Source organism: Castor canadensis, chromosome 1 (genome assembly GCF_047511655.1).
Source record: "Castor canadensis chromosome 1, mCasCan1.hap1v2, whole genome shotgun sequence".
NCBI lineage: Eukaryota > Metazoa > Chordata > Mammalia > Rodentia > Castoridae > Castor > Castor canadensis.
In genome coordinates this window covers 209,061,848-209,080,589 of record NC_133386.1, presented here as the reverse complement: position 1 = coordinate 209,080,589, position 18,742 = coordinate 209,061,848, and the positions used below count along the sequence as shown (strand labels likewise).

The window sequence follows — 18,742 nt, the reverse complement described above, 5'->3', positions numbered from 1 at the left end:
TCTTTTAAAACTTTAATAAATGTTTCTGTTACCTGGGAGGCACAAGCCTGCAAGCCCAGCACTCGGGAGGCTGAGGCAGGAAGATTGCAAGTTCATGGCCATTCTGGGCTACGTAATGTGGGTTGCATAGTGGCACCCTGTCTCAGGTGGGGAAAAAGTTTGGGGGACTGTAATCCCAGCCACTTGGAAGGCTGATATTGGGAGAATTACGGTGTTAGGCCAATTCAGGCAAAAAGTTGGTGAGACTTCATCTCAACAAACAAGCTGAGCATGGGGCTTTGTCTATAATCCCAGTTACTCAGATGGCATAGGGTAAGAGTATCAAAGTTGGAGGCCTGGCTCCAGTCAAAAACGTGAAACCCTATCGAAAAATACCTAATGTGGAAAAGGGCTGGGAGGTGTGGCTCGTGCTAGAGCACCTGCTTAGCACGTATGAGGACCCTGAGGCTCCCAGAACCACCCAAAGTTTCTGGTTTTGTTTTTGCATTCCTGGGAATAGAATCAAGAGCCTCTCATGTCCTAGGCAAGCGCTCTGCCAATGAACGTGACTCAACACACCATGGACGTTTCTAGCACAATTGAGAGCTGTACAATGATCTGAGCCCCCGACCTGGACACAAGTGAAACCCTGCTCCTATGGAGGTAGGTTGGACACAGACCTACCTCGGGTAGGGCTGGGACCCCATGGGCCAGAGCTCAAAGACACAAAACTTTTGTTTCTTTACTTTTTAAAAATTGTTCTGGGGAAATTTTCACCCCTTCAGAAGTTGTGGGGCTGGAACATGGAGCACACATTAGACCTCTACCCTAGACGCCTACTCAGGGCAAACCCTTCTCAAGTGGCCCTGCTCCAGCAGCACATTCTTGGGTGATCAGCATGGTTCCTCAGTAAATGTTGCTGCCTATCCTCCTCCTGCAGGGACCCAGGAAGGCCGCCTGGGGAGTCCCACCCACATGTGCCTCCTTCCAATGCCCCCACCCTAGATTTGGTCAGTGGGTGCCCATCAGTGACTCCTCAGCTCTGGACACCCTGCTGCCCCCAGCTCTTTGTTGCTGATGCTCTGCTGGTGCATTGCCCCAGAACTTTACCCATTTCTCCAAGGCGTCCTGGTCCTCTAGGAGGGAAGACAGAATCATCCTGGGGCACTTTAAAGGGCCTGACAGTAACACCCAGAGTAGGTGACCCCTGGGTGGCCCACCAGGCCAATTGGACTTGAGGGTGTCTTCACACCCTCCTTTACTCCTTTCCAGAGGCAGCAGAGAGAACTGGCCTGGGGTACCCAGTTCTGGACAGGGCTTCTGGGGACAGTTTGGAGCCTTCAGTTCCAAGGCCTGAAGCTGCAGGAATGCCAGGCTTGGGGGCAGCTCCCTGTGGGAGCCTCCGAAGGGCAGGTGTGGGCCACAGTCCTGACGCTATAATCACAAATGTTGAAGTCCCAGTAATACAGGTTCCAGAAAAAAAATTGTATCAAAAGATTCTTCAAGGGCTGAAGGTGTGGCTGAAAAAGTAAGAAAGAGTGCCAGCCAGGCACCAGTGGTTCACGCTTGGAATCCTAGCTACTCAGAAGGCAGAGATCAGGAGGATCAGTTTGAAGCCATTTCTCCAGGCAAATAATTCCAGAGGTCCTATCTCAAAAATACCCAACACTACAAAGGACTGGCAGAGTGGCTTACTGCCTTCCTAGCAAGCCTAAGGCCCTGAGTTCAAACCAGTGCCACCAAAAAAAAAAAAAAAAAGTAGAGTGCCTGATTTACAAGTACAAAGCCCTAAGTTCAAGCCCCAGGGATTTATTTGAAAAACAGTAGCCAATGTAGCACCTCCAGCCAATAATGGTGAGCAGTTTTTGAAGGCATAAACACTCAAGTACACTAACAGTACCGTGGGTGTAACAGTTGTAAGCAAACTACTCACCAAAAAGTGCAGTGTGGCCGGCGCTGTGGCCCACACCTGTAATCTTAACAACTTGCCAGGCTGAGATTGGAAGGATCGAGGTTTGAGGCCAGTTTGGGCAAATGTTTACAAGACCCCATCATCTTCAAGATAACCAGAGTAAAATGGACTGGAGGTGTGGCTCAAGTGGTAGAGTTCCTGCTTTGCAAGGGCAAAGCCCTGAATTCAAACCCCACTTCCACCATAAAAAAAGAGGCAGTGAGCGAGCTGATGACACCACTGTGGTCGGTCATCGTGTGTGCTCCCAGTTTTGCAGCTGCAGTCATCTCAAATGAAACAATGACCACCCAAGTCTTCTGGTGAGCTCAGAAGATGTGGGCTTTCAGTTGACCCAAAAAGTGACATCTTGGGAAATTTCTCTTTCAAGTGCAGGTGGATACACTCAGGGTGCTTACAAAGTCAGCATTGTGATGATGCATTTTTGTGGAGTCAAGCTGGAGTGCACTAAAGGAATTAGAGCCCTGAAGTTACACACCTTCTACGGCCAGGGTTGGAATGATGAAATGCACAGCTCAGGGAGTTCTCTTTTTTTTAACGGGAGAGTGTGAACACAAATTATGCAGTCGAATTTCCTGCATTTGGGGAAATCGCAGGGGTCAGAACATCTGGAGTGCAATGGATAAGCTTGCCCTAGGAAAACCACCTTCTTGATCATGGTATCTCCCCTGCCAGGCAAGTATGCACAGGGAGTTTTGAACAATGCTGACAACATGGAGACGAAAGAAAGCCCAGCCTAGCCCAGGAGAGTGGTCGTGTGGACTTGTGAGCAGTTGAGGGAGGTCCAAAATTGGCTTTTTCTTTTTCTCCCAGTACTGGGGTTTGAACTCAGGGCCTTGTGCTGGTTAGGCAGGCACTCTACCACTTGAGCCATGCCCCCAGCCCCACACAACAATCTAAATACAACTCTTAACTCGGGACTGAGACCTCTGCATCAACTGAGAGAGCGTGGGAATTTTTGCTTGCAATTTATTTTCTTTGACCGAACTTGGTCAAAGCCACGTGTAACAAATCTGCAGCAGGCTTACTGTATACACCAATGTGCACTGCCTGTTAGAATTCCCCGTCCTCTGAGCTGTGCTCGTGTCTTTCCGGGTACATGTAAATCTGTCCCACAAACTCATCCACAGACCCCGGGTTAGGCAGAAACCATACTAGTGATGGAGCAGCCGCACCACTCACTGCTCAGATGCCCCTAATTAACCTCGCCAGCTTCTTCAGGCAAACGTGGCTTTCATTAGCTGGAAGGATTGCCACTGCAGACACTGTAGGTTTTAAAAATTCTGTTGACAAACTACGTATTTATGAGGTGCCTGTGATGTCCTGATGCATGTTCACAGAATGTCTAAGGGTGTCTCCTCACATTTTGTCATTTCTGTGTGGCAAAACAGTCACAAACCTTTACATTTTTTTTTTTTTTGAAATGTACATTTTCATTACCTATAGTCACCCTACTGTGCACACCAGAACTTACTTCTCTTGTCTTAACTGTATAACTTACCCGCAGCCTCCACCATTAAGACCCGTCTTGACAGAGCCTGGTCTCCTGGGATCACCTGTGGGGTGCGTGGCCGCCTGCAGCATGTGGATGATGAATGCCCCATTCTAAGCTTCAAAGCCGATACACTTCACTGAGCAAGAGGGCGGTCACACAGCACTGCAGGCCTATACCAGAGCCACTAGGGACCCACAAGGAAGGACAAGGACTCCTGCTGCCAACGATGTGCTTTAATGATTATAAAGTATCTAAAACTGTCTTGCAGGAGTAAGTTGATTACAGCATTTATCTCCAGGCAAAAGCCAGGACACTGGAGCCAGAGCCCAAGGGGGCGGGTTGCCCCAGTGTGGATGAGGGCTATGAACAGGAAGGAGCATGGGTGCAGGGGCCAATCAGGAGATGATTCTCAGGGATGGCTTGTCGTCCTCCAGGGCCTGCAGCTGGTCATCCATCTTCTGGGTCCAGTAAATGTCATACAGGCTGCACAAAAGCAGGAAGGAGTGAGCTGAAGTGTCCACACCCGCCCACTCCCACCATCCTCCCTGATCCACCTGAGGCCACACTTGTGGCCAGCTGCCCACAGGTCCACTTACACCAGCTGCTCAAGGAGGCAATCGGGCTGCCTGAGGCTTTCTATCAGCTGCTGGATTCCGGGGTCTCCCAGAGGGTTGTTGCTGAGGTCCAGTTCCCGCAGGCTGCGGCTGGCCAGCAGGGCTGCAGCAACGCTGCTACAGCCACTGTTTCTCAGTTCACAGTCCCCCAGGCTGGATAGGGAGTAAGCAGAGGTCAGGACAAGGGCGTGCCTGGTGCTGCCACTAACCAGCTGACACCTGGGCACTGTGAGATGGAGATGGAGGCTCACACCCATGACGCCCAGACCTTGAAATCCCCCTGGAGGTAGGGCCCCAGGTGAGGGCTGTTCCCCAAGTCCAGCCTTGGCAGCGTGTCTCACTATCCGTCCATGGCCACCGACAGCCCAACAAAGAAATGGAAGGTGCACACAGCTGGGCATGGGGGATACAAGACCCCAGCTTTCTCCTGGCAAAATCAGGACATCCCTCTGCAGGGTACACCAGGAGGGAGGTGCAACCCTGAGGCACTGTCCACCCAGAGGGCACTGCTTTCTCAGCATGGAGAGCCCAGCTGGACCAGAGAAGAAGCACAGGGGAGACAGGGGAGGATGTCAGGGTAAACAGAGGGTTCCAGACTCTAGAGGAAGATGGGTGCGGGCCAAAGGAAGGAGGATGAGGTAGGACTGGCCTAGCACCCACTCCCATAAGGGGAGGCCCAAGGAAGCCAGGGGTCTGGTGCAGGTCGAGCACAGCCTGACAGGCCAGATGATGCCAAATAGCTGCTCCAGGCTCACCTCTCCAAAGTGGGCTGGGAAAGCTGCAGGACCCTGCCTTGGAGTCTACTGGAGTCTTCATGACCCCAGCTTCTTTCCCACCAGGCTCTCTGGCTGCCAGGACAGGGTCCCCTGAGCAGGAGACTGGGCTACCAGGACCACCCAGGTCAACTGGTGTCCAGCTGAGGATGGCCAGCAGCCAAGGAAAGCCATCCACCCGAGGCAGAGATGGAAACAAATAGCAAAACCCTGAACATCTGAGATCAGACACAAAAGGCTCAGTAGACTTGTTAGAAAATGAGAAGTCTCATGGTGGCCAGGCCTGTAATTCCAGCTAGTTGGAGAGGAGGGAGGAGGGTAAGTTTGAAGTTAGCCAGGGCAAAGTTAGCTGAGACCCTATCTCAAAAACAGAAAGGGCTGGGGTGTGGTCGAGTGTTAGAGCACTTTCAAGTGCAAGGCCCTGTAAGCAGGAAGGAAGGGAGGGAGGAAGGAGACAAAGAAAGAAAAGAAAAACAAATCTCTAGAAGTAAGAACCAAACCTTCAAGATAAAGAAAATAAGGGTTACAGGAAATTGAAGATCCAGCCCTTGAGACCCAAAGGCCGACTGCTGGGCACCCAGAGAACAAGAAAAAGGAGAGAGGAAAGATCACAGGAGCACAGTACTTCTTAGGACCAAAAACCACACAAGGCAAAGCTCACGGAGGGAGCCCCAGGACACAGTGGACAGACCTTCAAAAGATGCTGAAGAGAAAAAGGCAGATCTGCATGACATCAGGGACACAGGGACAGCAGAGTCCTCCCTTGAAGCCAGGAGGAACGTGTGGCCCATAGTTCTACACCTGGCCAAGTGACAGGGGCCAAGCAGGACACACAGGCCTCCAGAAAACACCTTCTACAGAACCCATTCTTGAGAAGCACCGGAATGCGTTAACAAAATGAAAGAGACTGGCAAGACACCCACTAGGGTCTCCTGCACAGGAAGAAGGTGGACGGAGCTTCCAGGACACCAGGTAGCCATTGGGCCTCTGGGTAGTGAGGGCCTCTGATCAAACTGGTGTGAGAACTAGGCCAGTGTGGAGCTGCAGCTGCCTCCCCCAGCACGTGTGTGCAAGCGCACTCACCAGAGCACACGCAGCACACAGCCCGGGTGGCCCAGGCCCTGGCAGAGCTCCTGCACACCCGCATCACCCAGATTATTGTTGCTCATCTGCAACTCCAGGAGAGACTGGCTCTGGGTCAACACTGAGCGGAAGTGGGAGCAGCAGGCGGCCGTGAAGCTGCAGGTCTTCACCCTGTGGGACGGACAGGTTGTAGCCCACGACCGCAACTGTCCCTTCCCCTGAGGATCCCATGTGGACTGGGCAGAAACATCAAGTACCTTCTGTCTTCTGGACAGCTCACCTTCCCCCCTTCTCCCCCATCCCCTCATCTATGTACCTGCACCTTGGCCCCGTGCTGTCCCCATTAGACTACCCCCTCCCTAGGTCCACTGGCATCTCCCTAGTCCTCTCAGCCCCCTGGACCTTCTTTCTGCCTAGGCACCACTCTGTCCTAGGAAGGCCTTGGCCTCTAACCCAGCAGCCCCCTCACCACAGTGACTCCAGCTGGCAGCCAGGTTCCAGCAGGCTCTCACACAGCAGCTGGGCACCCTCATCCTCCAGCTCGTTGCCAGCCAGGCTGAGGGCCTTCAGACTCTGCTTGGCCCTGAGGACACGGCACAGCTCCCTGCAGCCCTCCGTGGTGATGTCACACTCCCAAAGCCTGTAGGACATTGACATATTCCCTGAGGACGTCCCTCACCCACCGCCACCTAGCCTCAGGACCAGGAGAGAATCACAGCTACCCATGGCACCCTCTGTGCTCTCAGGAAGCTGGGAGCCAACTCACCACAGGGTCCTGAGCCCACAGCTGGGGTGCAGCAGCCCTGGACACAGCACTGTGATACCCGCATTACCCAGCTTGTTGCCTCCCAGATCCAACTCCTGCAGCGAGGGCTTGGAAGTCACAAAGTCACACAAATCCTTGCAGTTGGCCGATGTGGCGCCGCAGTTCTCTAGCCTGGAAACACAGGACGTGCCTGGAGGGAGTGCTGGGGCCCTGCCCTGCCCAGTGGCTCCCATGGCCCCTGTGGCCCAGGACATACCTAAGAATCTCCAGCTGGCAGGCAGAGTCCTTTAGGCCCTGACATAGCACATGGACACCATCCTCATTCAGGTCATTGTTGCTCACCGCCAGCTCCTTGAAGTCTGATTTGGCCCTGAGCACTGAGGCCAGGGGCTCACAGCTGGCGGCTGTGAGGTTGCAGTACTCTAGCCTACAGGAACCAAAGTGTCTCATTTCCCATCACCTCCTGAGACTGTCCTCATGGCTACTGGTCAGGAACAGTGGGTGCCCAGAGCCTCCAGGCCATGCAGACACCAGCCTTTCTTCAGGAATCCCTCACTACCCAAGAGACACACCTCAAACTCCAGGGTTCTCCCAGACTCAGCAGAAAGAAACCCACAATGGGGCCATCTGTGGTCACACTCGGTACCTCCCACACTGGGATGCTGAATCACACCAGACACCTCAAGCATCTGTTCCCACTGTCGGGCTAGGTCAGCTGACAGGGAGTCTCCAGCATCCCAGAGGGCCACCATGAGGTCCATGGGACCCCCAGAATTCCCTCCTCATCCCTCCTCCCTGGAGCCATCTTCCTGGTAAGGTGGGGTTTGCTGAGGATGTGTAACCCAGAGATTGGGATGCGCCTATCTGAGCACAAGGACAGGGCAGCAGGGAGCTCAGGGTCCCCAAACAGAGCACACACTCACTGCAGCTTCTCAAGGTGGCACTGGGGATCCAGGAGCCCTTCACAGAGCAGCCGCAGCCCTGCATCCTTCAGGGAGTTGAAATTAAGGTCCAGCTCACGCAGGGTGAGCAGGGAGCTCAGCATGCCAGGCAGGACCTCACAGCCAGCCTCCGTCAGACAGCAGTTCTGGAGACTGAACACATACCGTCAGCAGCTCCCCAAGTAGATGCAGCCCCTGTGCCTGCCAGAGCCAAAGCAGCACCTCTGGGGGTGGGGTACCTGCTTCTTCCCCAGATGGCTCCCGTGTCTCCAGACCACCCAGGCAGCTCAGCCAGACCCTTACTCAGGCTGAGGCCAGGGATGAGGCCAGAGTTTGTCCTGTCCTTATGATGGTGGCCACCTGCCTGTGTGTCTCTGGCTGGAGTCAGGAGGGAAGATCTGCCAACCTGCAGCCTATGAACCCCTGGGCAGCTCTCTATACTCCCACTGCTCGGCTGCCTACCACAAATTCTGGCCCAAGAAGGCCAGGCCAGGGCCCTGGCCTTACCTCAGCTTCTGGATCTTACAGGTGGAGCTCTGCAGGCCCTGCAGCACGAGGTGCACACCAGCATCACCCAGCTCATTGGTACGCAGGCTAAGCTCTGTCAAGGCGGAATTGGTCTTCAGTGCAGAGCTGATGTCCTTGCACCGCACCATAGTAAGGCCACAGTCGTCCAGCCTGCAGATGAGACTCTTAGGTCACCATGGGGGTGGCACTAGGTTCAAGCCCACCAACCACCTCACACAGCAAGCTGTGACCCATCAATGGGCCAACAATTCAGAGTGGGTCATAACCAGGATGTTTAAAAATGAGACAGAACTGGGCACAGTGGCGCACTCCTGTCAAACTAGATCTTGGGATGCTAAAATCAAGATGACAGCGGTTTGAGACCAGCCAGGCAAAAGTTTAGCGAGACCCCATCTCAACCAATAGCTGAGTGTGGTGGCATGCACCTGTCATCCAAACTACATGGGAAGCATAAAATAGGAGGACACAGTTCAGGATGGCCTGAGCAAAAAGCGAGACCCTAGCTCCAAAATGACCAGAGCAAAAAGGACTGAAGATGTGGCTCAAGCAATAGAGTTCCTGCCTCAAAAGCACAAGGCCCTGAATTCAAACCCCCATACAGGGGGGATTAATGGAGGATTGGGAGGAAAAAAGGAGGCAGCTTAGTGGTAGAGCACTTGCTTAGAATGCACAAGGCCATGGGTTCCATCCCCAGCAGTGGAAGAAAAAAAAATATGAGCAGGCGCTCTTGATCTGTTTCTAGGGAAAAGTCAAATCTGTGTGAGGTAATGGCCATGAAGTGCTCAGGGAATGACAGGCAGGTGAAAGTTCACAGGAGCTGACTGAGGGGTTCCCAGTGGTCAGAGCTGCACCCTGCACACAAGATGAACAACACTAGTTGTAACTGAATAATATAAATGCCCTCACATCCATCTCAACTAAATGCCTATTGAGTACAAATAGGTGGGAGGAATGCCAGCTCTTTACAGAAAAATGACAACTGAGAGCCAGGCACTGGTGGATCACGCCTGTAATCCTCACCACTCAGGAGGCAGAAATCAGGAGGATTGAGGTTTGAAACCAGTCCAGGAAGTAGTTCGTGAGACCCTATCTCAAAAGGCCAAGTATAGAAGCTCAAGATGTAGGCCCTGAGTTCAAACGCCAATAACACACACAAAAAAAGAATGACAACTGATAAATGTGGAAGGAGGGAGGAAATGGTAAAATGCACCTGTATAACCAGGTAAGAGCCATCAGCAGAAGCTGAAACCAGGAGCAGAGATCTGAGCAGAGACAGGTTTGAGCAGTCTCAGCTTCACTATAGACCCTGGTCAACTGCAAAGGGGAAACAGCCAGGAGAAAAGCCCAGCAGACACATGGTACCACTGCGCATGTGGGGCACAATGCACCAGGCAGGACCCACAGCCCCTCCGTACTCGCCAAAACTGAGTGAGCACTGTGAGAAGACCTCAGACAAACCCAGAGAGACATGTGGAGGATGTCCACACTCAGAAATCAGGCCACCAGGACAAAGGAACAGAGCGACCCTACAGGTGAACTAAGGAAAGAACTAAATGCCACAGGGTATAACTGGGTGACTTGACTGGGAAAAGGATGCAAGGGCAAAGCTGGTGACTCGGATGTCTGTGGCTGGAAGTGGTGGATAGCATGAGATCTTCCTGTGATGTTGCCGGGGAAAGCTGGTGGGGACTGGGGACGCCTGTACAACCCTCAGAACTATAGAAAGTCTGGATCCATCTCAGACAATAGTTATAGAGGGAACAGTAAAGACCATGCAGGCACCTGTCTCAAGCTTGCAAATGTGAGGCACTGTGGCTTTGTGAGCCTAGAGAACAAAGCTAGTCCTGACTCCCTTTCACAGTCTAGAGCTGGGCAGGATAGGCAGCACCACTGAGGAAGTCATCAAGGAACCCAAGCCTTGTCCTGCTTTGTCTCCAGAGGAGGGACAGAAGCTGGAAGACCAGGGGCAAAGTGGCCTGTGCAGCAGTAAGAGGTGCCACTGCCTTCAGCCTCCACACCAAACTGCCCCCTGCCTGAGCCTGCAGCAGTACACACACACACAGAGGCACATGTTTTGTTTTGTTTTGTTTGGGTTACTGGGAGGGAACCCAGGGCCTTGAGCATGCTAGGCAAGCGCTCTACCACTCAGCTGAACAACATCCCCCAAAACTTTTTTATTTATTTTTATTACTGTTATTTTGGCTTTTGGTTGTGGTGGTGCTGGAGTTTGAACTCAGGGCCTTGTGCTTGCTAGGTAGGCACTCCATTACTTGACCCAGGCCTCCAGCCTTAATTTACTTTTTTTGAGAGTCTTGCTATACAGCCCACACTATCTTTGAACTCATGATCCTTCAGCACCAAGAAGCTGGGATTACAGCTATGTGTCACCATGCCTGGTTAGTTTTACTCTTAAATGGATGAAAAACCCACGAGAATAACATATCACGCCATGAGAAAATTATACAAAATACCATGTCCACGAATAATGTGCTTCCAGACTCCATCGAGCCCCTGTGCACTCAGTGCTAAGCAGGAACCATCCCTGCCACAACGGAAGCTTGGCCCTCCCAGCCTGCCCCACCCCTATGAGGCCCAAGGGCACCAGTACCTGACCACCTGGTACTGCTGGATCAGGGGGAGGAGCTCGGTCCACCTGGCATCACTCAGCTGCTCACACTGGATGCTGAGATTCATGGCACCACACAGTGTTGTCTGAGCAGAAGGCACAAAGAAGAGACCTTTTAGCAAATTCTCATGGTTTGGAAAGACAGAAAATCTGAATGAAAGTGACATCTCCCTGACAAGTGCCTCCATACACTCAGCCTCCAGGAACAGACCCAGAAGCAGGGAAAGGCTATGCCCACTGGCACCCCAGGCAAAGGCCACCACAGGCAGCAGTTTGGAGGTCATAGCTGTGGGACACAGATGCCAGCCTCACCTCCCATTAGGCAGGTGTCCATTAGAACACCTTCTGCCTGAGAGTACAGGAATAGCAAGTGTGGCCTGGGAAGCCCCTGCCTCGAATTTGCCTGAGCAGGGATGGGAGGGGAGGAGACTGTGGCCTGGAGACCCCAGCAGAAGAGCACGAGCCAGCTATGAAAACTTTTCCTGTCCACTCAGCCTGCGTCCTGCTCTGAGAACCGGTGAGGCTGGGAGGCACCACAGCCCACACTGGCAAGCCATCAACAAAGCTAGAGGCTACCCCAGGAAGCCAGGATCCTAGACCCAAGCAGCCCACAGGCAGCTCTAGCCAACCAGTCCTGAAAGATGAGGGACACAGTATCCTGGGCAGGGCGAGGCAGGGGTATGGGACAGCAGACAGTGGTGCATTCATGGACATTCACTCAGGTCACCAGCTTCCATGACCTCCTCTGGGGCTGGGGACTCTAGACCCAGAATACATCCTCTGCCCAGTCCTGGGCCACCTCAGACCCAGCCCACAGAGAAGTCAGGCTGTCCACCAGGCTGGGAAAAATGAGGCCTGCATCCAGCCAGGCGGGGGCAAGAGAAGGTCACGGCCCTGAACACCGCACAGGCACAGACACAGCCTGAATAAACAAGGTAGGCAATGACTGTGAATGAATGTCCCTAATGCCCTGAGACCTGGGCACAGCACCCATCTGCCTGGGAGTCAGCCACCCATGTCCCCACCCATTCCCTGAGCTCCACCAAGCCGGTCAGCTAGAACAGCATATGAGCAATCTGGAGAGTTCCCTGGAAGAAGTGACCCATGCTGTGCTGATAGCACTGAGGTGGGGGAAGCTAGGTTCTTCTGTCAGGAGCAACAGAAAGTCGCGGCAGGCTCACGCCAGAGCTGCTGTTTACAGAAGTCATGACAACAGATGGTACAACCCGGGGTTAGCTTCCTGAAAATGCCCTCACTGTGCTGTTTATACTCAAGCCTGGTGGCCTGGCCTTGTTGAAGGGGGGCCTTCCGGTACTGGCTGAGGGCCCAAGCAAAGAGGACCCAGCTGGGCAGGAGGGAGGAAGCCCCTGAAGCCAACATGGAGGGAAGATTCACTTTACACATCTTGGCACACAGCCCTGCAGCAGGGGAAGCTGAAGCAAGGACATGGATAACTTATGGTCACACAGTCATCACATGGAGGAACTTAGAACCAATTCCACCCCTGCCAGAGCACATGAGCAAAACCAGTCCTCCCCCGGACCCAGGGTGTGTCACCCAAAAGCCAGTCAAGGCCTGAGGCACTGGGAAGGGCTACCTCAGGACCTCTAGTTCCAGCCACAGGGTCTCCCCAACCTAGGCAGACAGTTCTGAACTCTTCTGTACCCCAAACTAGGAGACCCCATGATGTCTTCCTCCTGGGAAGGTACAGAGACGAGGCTCTGGGTCAGCCAGCTCTCCTGCTGGCCCAGAGAGATAGGGAAATGATGTGGTAGCTGAGCTCCACATGAGGGCTTAGTCAACTCCCCAGGCCCCAAGGCCCCCAGGCCCCTATCCCCTTGGCTGGGCCTTGGGACCAAGAGTTCACCCCTTATCCTCTGTGGGTACTGATCCTTTGAAAACCTGTAATGACCCCTGACATACAACCATGTGGCCAAACCAACCTTCTCTATGACTCCAGAAGGTCCACAAGCCCTCAGAGGGAACAATCCAGGCCCCCCAAGACTGGAAATCAGAACCCCAAAAGCCAGACTGCTCCCCAATACATCTGAGCTCAGTCAGTCCAGGCAGGGCCTAGCTGGACTTTGTTAAGTGTGAAAACAGGCTGCGGGCCACCTTAGGAGGGCGACCTGAGACCAGCCCTCCAGCAATGGCTTCCGGCCTTGTGGTCCCAGTCCTGCAGTATGGCCTCTCGGACACCGTCCTGCAGGGGCATGAGGAAGCCAGGGGCATCCCACGCCGCCACCCCGCCCTGCTCCCTCCTTGATTCCCTTGAACCTGCAGGTCTGGACGCTCCGCCACGCATTAAAGGAGCAGGCAGGGGACCCGAGAGAAACACGCAGGGCCAGCCGCTCCCCTGATGCAGCCGCCTGGGCTCAGCCACCGCTGCTCCTTCCGCTCAGGGCGGGGCTCGTCCCATGTCCCGCTTCCCACTTTCCTCTCCCCAGCCTCGCCCTCTGGAGGCTGCCAGCCTGCTCGCGCGGCTGCCCACTCTCCCCTCCCACCCGCGGCCTGCACTATGGGAATTCCCCAGGTCATCGGACTAAGACATACCGGAGTAAGACACCGCCTTTTGCTGCCAAACCGAGAAAGACGGAAAGGATCAAGTATTTATTCCGCTGCTGGGAAGTGGGCGTGACGATGATTAAGGCTTTTGGAGAGCAGTCTGTGAAACAGCACACACCCTCCACTCTTATGTGTCAACCAGAACACTCATGCATGAATTTGGAGAATGCTCAAAATGTCCATTTAAGGGCTAAGGGTGAGTCAGGCCTCGCGGCGCACATCTCTAATCCTAGCTACTGAGGAGGCAGAGATCAAGAGGGTTGAAGTTTGAAGCCAGCCCCATCAAATAGTTCTCCAGAATTTATCTTGAAAAATCATATCACAAATAAAGGGCTGGTGGCCAGGCACTGGTGGCTACCTCTAATCCTAGCTACTCAGGAGGCAGAGATCAGGATTGCGGGCAAACAGTTTGTTAGTTTGTGAGCCTCTATCTGGAAAACCCCATCACAAGGGGCTGGCGGGTGGCTCAAGTGGTGAAGAGCACCCGCCTACCAAGTGTGAGGCCCTGAGATCAAAAAAAAAAAAAAAAAAGACCTGGAGTGGCTCAAAGCAGTAGAAGCTCCTACGTAGCAAACATGCAAGCCCTGAGTTCAAACTCCAGTACCGCAAAAGAGGGGGTGGGAGCGCCTGAGGATGTAGCTCAGTGGTCGTCTGTCTGCCTAGCATGCACTAGACCCTGAGGTGGGGGGACATGGAGAGCAGGGAACCTTTTTAGAGCATTTTCATTTTGTAACTATTCAAACCCAAAACTGTTTATCAGCAGGAAAATTGGTTAATTTGTAACACACTCCCAAACTCTTGCCAGTTAAAAATGATTATGACTGACAGGCAGAGGCCTTTTTTTTTTTTTTTTTCTCCAGCACTGGAGTTTGAACTCAGGGCTTACACCTTGAGCCCTTTATTGTGGTGTTTTTTTCCAAGATAGAGTCTCATGAACTGTTTGCCCAGGCTCACTCCTGATCTCCGTCTCCTGGGTAGCTAGGACTACAGGCATGAACCACTGGCTCCCAGCTTCTTTTTTCTCTCCTTTCTTCCCTCCCTCCCTCCCTCCTTCCCTCCCTTTCTTCCTTTCTAACATGCACAACAAGGATGACATTTGAAAAAGCTGTGGTGGGCCTGGACCTTGCGGAGAGCTGTGTCTCTTCCTCAGGTGCCCAGCATACTAGTTAGAATGTAAGGCATTCATCCATCCAACCTCCCATGGAATGCCTACTGGGTGCCAGGCACTGTTCTAGGTCTCAGCTTTCATGGAGCCTAAATAACACAGGGTAAAGGTGTTGATAAACAGAAAATCCAGATTCTTTCTGTCCCACATGGAAGCGTCCAGGCAGAACATGTGGATGTTTATTAAAGGTTAGAGAAAGGAATTAGAAAAGGCCAGGAATGAGACTGGAAGCCAGGAGGCAGGTCTTGCTAGACAGGTTAGGGAAAGGGGACCCAGTGGACTGTACCTGTGGCCCAGAGGCTTGATAAACAGGGCTCTGAATCTTGAAACCACCTGAGGCACCTTGAAACTGCTGTAGCCTACAGACCACCTCGCGATGTCCCACCAACCAGAGATGGGACAGAAAAGCATACACGGCAGGTGATTCGAATGAGTGAACGGTATTGGGACACAGTGGGCATCCCTTCATCAGGGAAAGAAGAATCTTTATGAAGCCCCAACCAAAGGAGCCATGAGCAGCTCAGCTCTCTGAGACCCCATTGCTTAATTAACCTCTGCTTTTTCAATTTTTATTCATTTATTTTTGCACTACTGGGGTTTGAACTCAGGGTCTACACCTTTAGCCACTCCACCATCCCTTTTTTGTGAAGGACTTTTTTGAGATAGGGTCTCTTGAAATATTTGCTTAGAACCTCAATTCTTCTGATCTCCAACTCCTGAGTAGCTGGTATTATAGGTGTGAGCCACCAACGCCTGGCTAACCTCTGCTCTTTTGTTCACGTCGTCCGTGACTTTCATTTTCTGATTCAGGAGACAAAGTTCCTGATAACTACTACAGGCATATGTCAGACCACCACATCATTGTGAGGTGGAAGAGAGGGAGAGAAAGATGGAGTGTCAGGCAGGGAGGGGTGGGAAAGGCGGTGGATTCCAACTCATTTTCACGAACATTTCACACAGTGCTCACTGCAGGTCTGGCCTATTCTTCATGGCTGCAAGGGGCCAGGAAGACTCAGGAGGTGACCCGTGCACTAGAAAGTCAAGGTTTTTTGTTTTGTTTTGTTTTGTTTTGTTGCTGAGGTTTGAACTCGGGGCCTCATGCTTGCTAGGCAGGTGACTCCACCAGCCCTTTTTTTTTTTTTTTTTTTTTTGAGGTATTGGGGTTTGAACTCAGGGCCTTGTGCTTGCTAGACAGTGCTCTACCACTTGAGCACTCTGCCAGCCCTTTTTTGTATTGGGAATTTTTGAGATAGGGCCTGTCTCCTGAGTAGCTAGGATTCCAGGTGTGAGCCACAAGTACCCAGATGAAAGTCAGCTCTTTTGTGTAATAAGATGAAAGGTGAGGCTAGGCATGGTGGTACATAACTGTAATCCTAGCTACTAGGGAGGCCACAGATAGGAAAATCTTGGTCTGAGACAGGCCCCAAGCAAAAAAACTGGAGAGCCTACCTGAATAGTAACTAAAGCAAAAAAGGATGAGTGTGGTACGGTGTTTGCCCAAATACAAGGGCCTGAGCTCAAACCCTAGTATGGCCAAAAGCAAAAAAAAGGTGAAAAGTGAGCTGGGCATGGAGGCCCAGTGACTCAGCAAAGACCCCATCTCCAAAATACTAGAGCAAAATGGACTGGAGGCTTGACTCAAGTGGCAGACTGCCTGCTTTGCAAGCATGAAGCCCTGAGTTCAAACTCCAGATCCACCAAATAAATAAATAAAAAGGACTGGGGCATAGCTTGTGCAGTAGGGTGCCTGCTAACATGCTTGAGGCCCCTGGGTTCAATTTCCACAAGGGGAAAAAAAAGACTACTCAATTCAGGGGAAAATTTTGGCTAGGACAGCCCTTGCTAGGTACCCACTGACAAGGGGCAAGGGCACCAAATTGGGGCTCAGGGTTCCTGGCAAGCCAGGAGGCTGAGCAGAGGCAAAGGCAGAAGAGCAAGCATGGACAACCCTCCCAGTACCCCCTCCTTACCCCATAGAGCACATACTAGGTGTGTCCAGCCCTCTGCCAGATGCTCAGGATAAGTCATAAAGACACCAAGCAGCTGTCTTCTCACGGGATGAAGGAAAACCAGTTGCTGCCAGCTTTCTGACAGAGAGAACTACAGCTGAAGAAGGGTAAGAACTGAGGGAAAGGGGAAAGCAGGAGGTCTCTGAGTACACCAAGTTCCAATCAACTTTGACATGGATGTTTGAGATAGGAATGTCTCTGAGTAGGCCTAGCAGAATGCTGAGGATCCTAAAAATGAGGTAGCAGAGATAAGGACTTTAAAGATAGAAACTGCCTGTGGACACTGGAAAAGGCAAAGAAACTGATTCTCTTTTGAAGCCTCCACCTCTGTGGACACCTTGATTTGCACACCCAAAGACTCACTTTGAACTTTTTTTAGTCTGCACTGGGGTTTGAATTCAGGGCCTCATGCTTGCTAGGCAAGTAAGTGCTCTACCACCTTGAGCCCATTTTGGTCTTCTGACTTCCAGAACAGTAAAGTAACAGATCGTTGGCAATTTTGTTATACCAGCTAGAAAAGTAGTACTTCTTGCAACTGTTACAGTATCTTTAAGAACATAAAGTATACAGGGCTGGCAGAATGGCTCAAGCGATAAGAGCACCTGACTAACAAGCAGGAAGCACCGAGTTCAAACCATGCCACCAAACAAAAAAAAAAATGTGTGTGTATGTACAATGTAACTTTCAATGACCACAATAAATGCAGTTATCTGCTTACATTCAATTGAACCAACCAATCTCCATGAGGGGAACAGACATGTAGATTGTTTTCACATTTCCAGGATTTTCACTACCCTAGAAGGGGGCCTACCCTGTTCTAAGGTCCTTCCTAGACATCGCCAAACTGACCTCCTGAAATGCTGCAGAACCGCACTAGCCGCCCCCAGCACCCGGATACGCTGCCTGGTGCTACATTCCACGATGCAAAGTGCCTGCAGCCCCCCTACTTCACTTCAGGCCACTCTTGCGACACCCCTGCGACGCAGCCCCATGCCTTTCCCTACAGGAGCTGCCCTCCCAGGTCTCCACGACCCCCGCGGGCCAACGCCGGCCCGCAGCGCCATCCCGGGCCCCGCAGGAGGCAGGAAGGACAAGCAAGCGGTCCTCCCTCTCTGGTCTCGCACTTGTTCCCCCGTATCCTGGTGATGGACCCAGGCAAATCCTCTCTGCCAGGACTGGCCTTCTTGGGGAGGAGAAGGTCGGTTCTTTGAGGGAATAAGGCCAAGAGTTGCTTAATTTGGGGAAGAAAGTTTGGCTGAGCCAAGCCCTCCGTTTCGTAACCTGCCGGAAGCAAGACTACAAAATCCCGACGCGGTCCCGACGCGGGCGCAGGGGCGAGGGCGTGCACCACGCAGGCGCGGGCCAGCCACGTCCCCGACACCCCGCGCCGAGAGTCCCAGCTCGTCCGCCAGGCACGCGCAGAGCGATGACATCATCCCGATGCGCCAACGTGCGGCCGGCGACGTCACCGCCCCGTCCTGACTCCCCCCCCCCCCAGCCCCACTCCGACCCCTCCCGGGAGCGCGCATCTCGCGTGCACAGGAGGCCCGGCAGAGATCGGCGCCGGAAAGGGCTGCCCGGCCCAGTCGGGCATCTGACTAACCACGGGCTGACGCAGCACCGGAGCACTGACCTCGAGGAGACCGGGAGCGTGACTGGGGTGGGCGGGACAGCCGAAGGGGATCAGTGGCGGGGAGGAGCGAGGATGCGTGGACACGAGAGGGCGAGGCCTGGCCGCTAGGGACGGGACCACGAGGAGCAAAGCCTGCGATCGGGGCGGGTCCGGCGTCGAGTAGGGCGTGTCTAGTGGGCGTGGTCTGTTATGGGCGGGGCCTGCCGCGGGTTATGGGGCGGGGCGGGGCCCTCCTCCGTCGGGGATGGGCGGCGTCCCACCCAACCCAGAGCCGAGGGGAGGCGCTGCTAAAATGTTCTAGTCTCACGTCATTTTTTAGCATGCCACGGTGTCCTAGATCTGTTTATTGCAATTCCCACGAGGTGAAGAAAGATTTGCGCTTGTCTTTGAAGCTATCTGGCTCCCTGTGGGAACCCCCTTGGGTAGAGGAGGGTCAGGGGTCTTGCGCCTCCCCAAGACCTCAGCTAAGAGGCCACATGAGATTTCCTGGAAGCTGTCTTTCATTTTGGTCTGTGAGGTTCACCAGTGTAAGGTTTGGAGTAGAGAAGAAGCATCTCACTTCCCTGTTTGTTTTTGGGGAGAGGGGCTTGCTATTC

The 18,742-nt window shown here is 53.0% G+C and overlaps 1 protein-coding gene and 1 pseudogene across 7 annotated transcripts; both read right to left on the bottom strand.

The window, feature by feature from the left end:
• Positions 1–2,495: 2,495 nt before the first annotated feature.
• LOC141415775 (U1 spliceosomal RNA) lies at positions 2,496–2,631 on the bottom strand (annotated as a pseudogene).
• Positions 2,632–3,661: 1,030 nt separating this feature from the next.
• Rnh1 (ribonuclease/angiogenin inhibitor 1) lies at positions 3,662–18,303 on the bottom strand. 7 transcript variants are annotated; one of them, XM_020182342.2, is made up of 10 exons: positions 18,147–18,303; positions 10,757–10,860; positions 8,128–8,298; positions 7,603–7,773; positions 6,936–7,106; positions 6,680–6,850; positions 6,383–6,553; positions 5,914–6,084; positions 4,040–4,210; positions 3,662–3,926 (listed from the first exon to the last, which is right to left on the bottom strand). In XM_020182342.2, the coding sequence occupies exons 2-10, from the start codon at positions 10,840–10,842 to the stop codon at positions 3,839–3,841; spliced, it is 1,371 nt and encodes a 456-aa protein (XP_020037931.1). In that variant the 5' UTR covers positions 10,843–10,860; positions 18,147–18,303; the 3' UTR covers positions 3,662–3,838. The 7 variants fall into 7 exon arrangements, with proteins under 7 accessions (XP_020037931.1, XP_073908152.1, XP_073908134.1 ...); XM_074052051.1 differs by having other exon boundaries at positions 18,117–18,294; XM_074052033.1 differs by lacking the exon at positions 18,147–18,303 and adding an exon at positions 16,491–16,515.
• Positions 18,304–18,742: the final 439 nt, after the last annotated feature.

What these genes read in the sequence shown, in the direction of transcription:
- Rnh1 (XM_020182342.2), bottom strand. Translation starts at nt 10,842, where the DNA reads ATGAATCTCAGCATCCAGTGTGAGCAGCTGAGTGATGCCAGGTGGACC. An exon ending in TGCCAGCTGGAGATTCTTAG is followed by an intron (nt 6,851 to 6,935) that starts GTATGTCCTGGG and finishes CTGTGTTTCCAG; the next exon opens with GCTAGAGAACTGCGGCGCCA. An exon ending in TGCCAGCTGGAGTCACTGTG is followed by an intron (nt 6,085 to 6,382) that starts GTGAGGGGGCTG and finishes TCCGTCCCACAG; the next exon opens with GGTGAAGACCTGCAGCTTCA.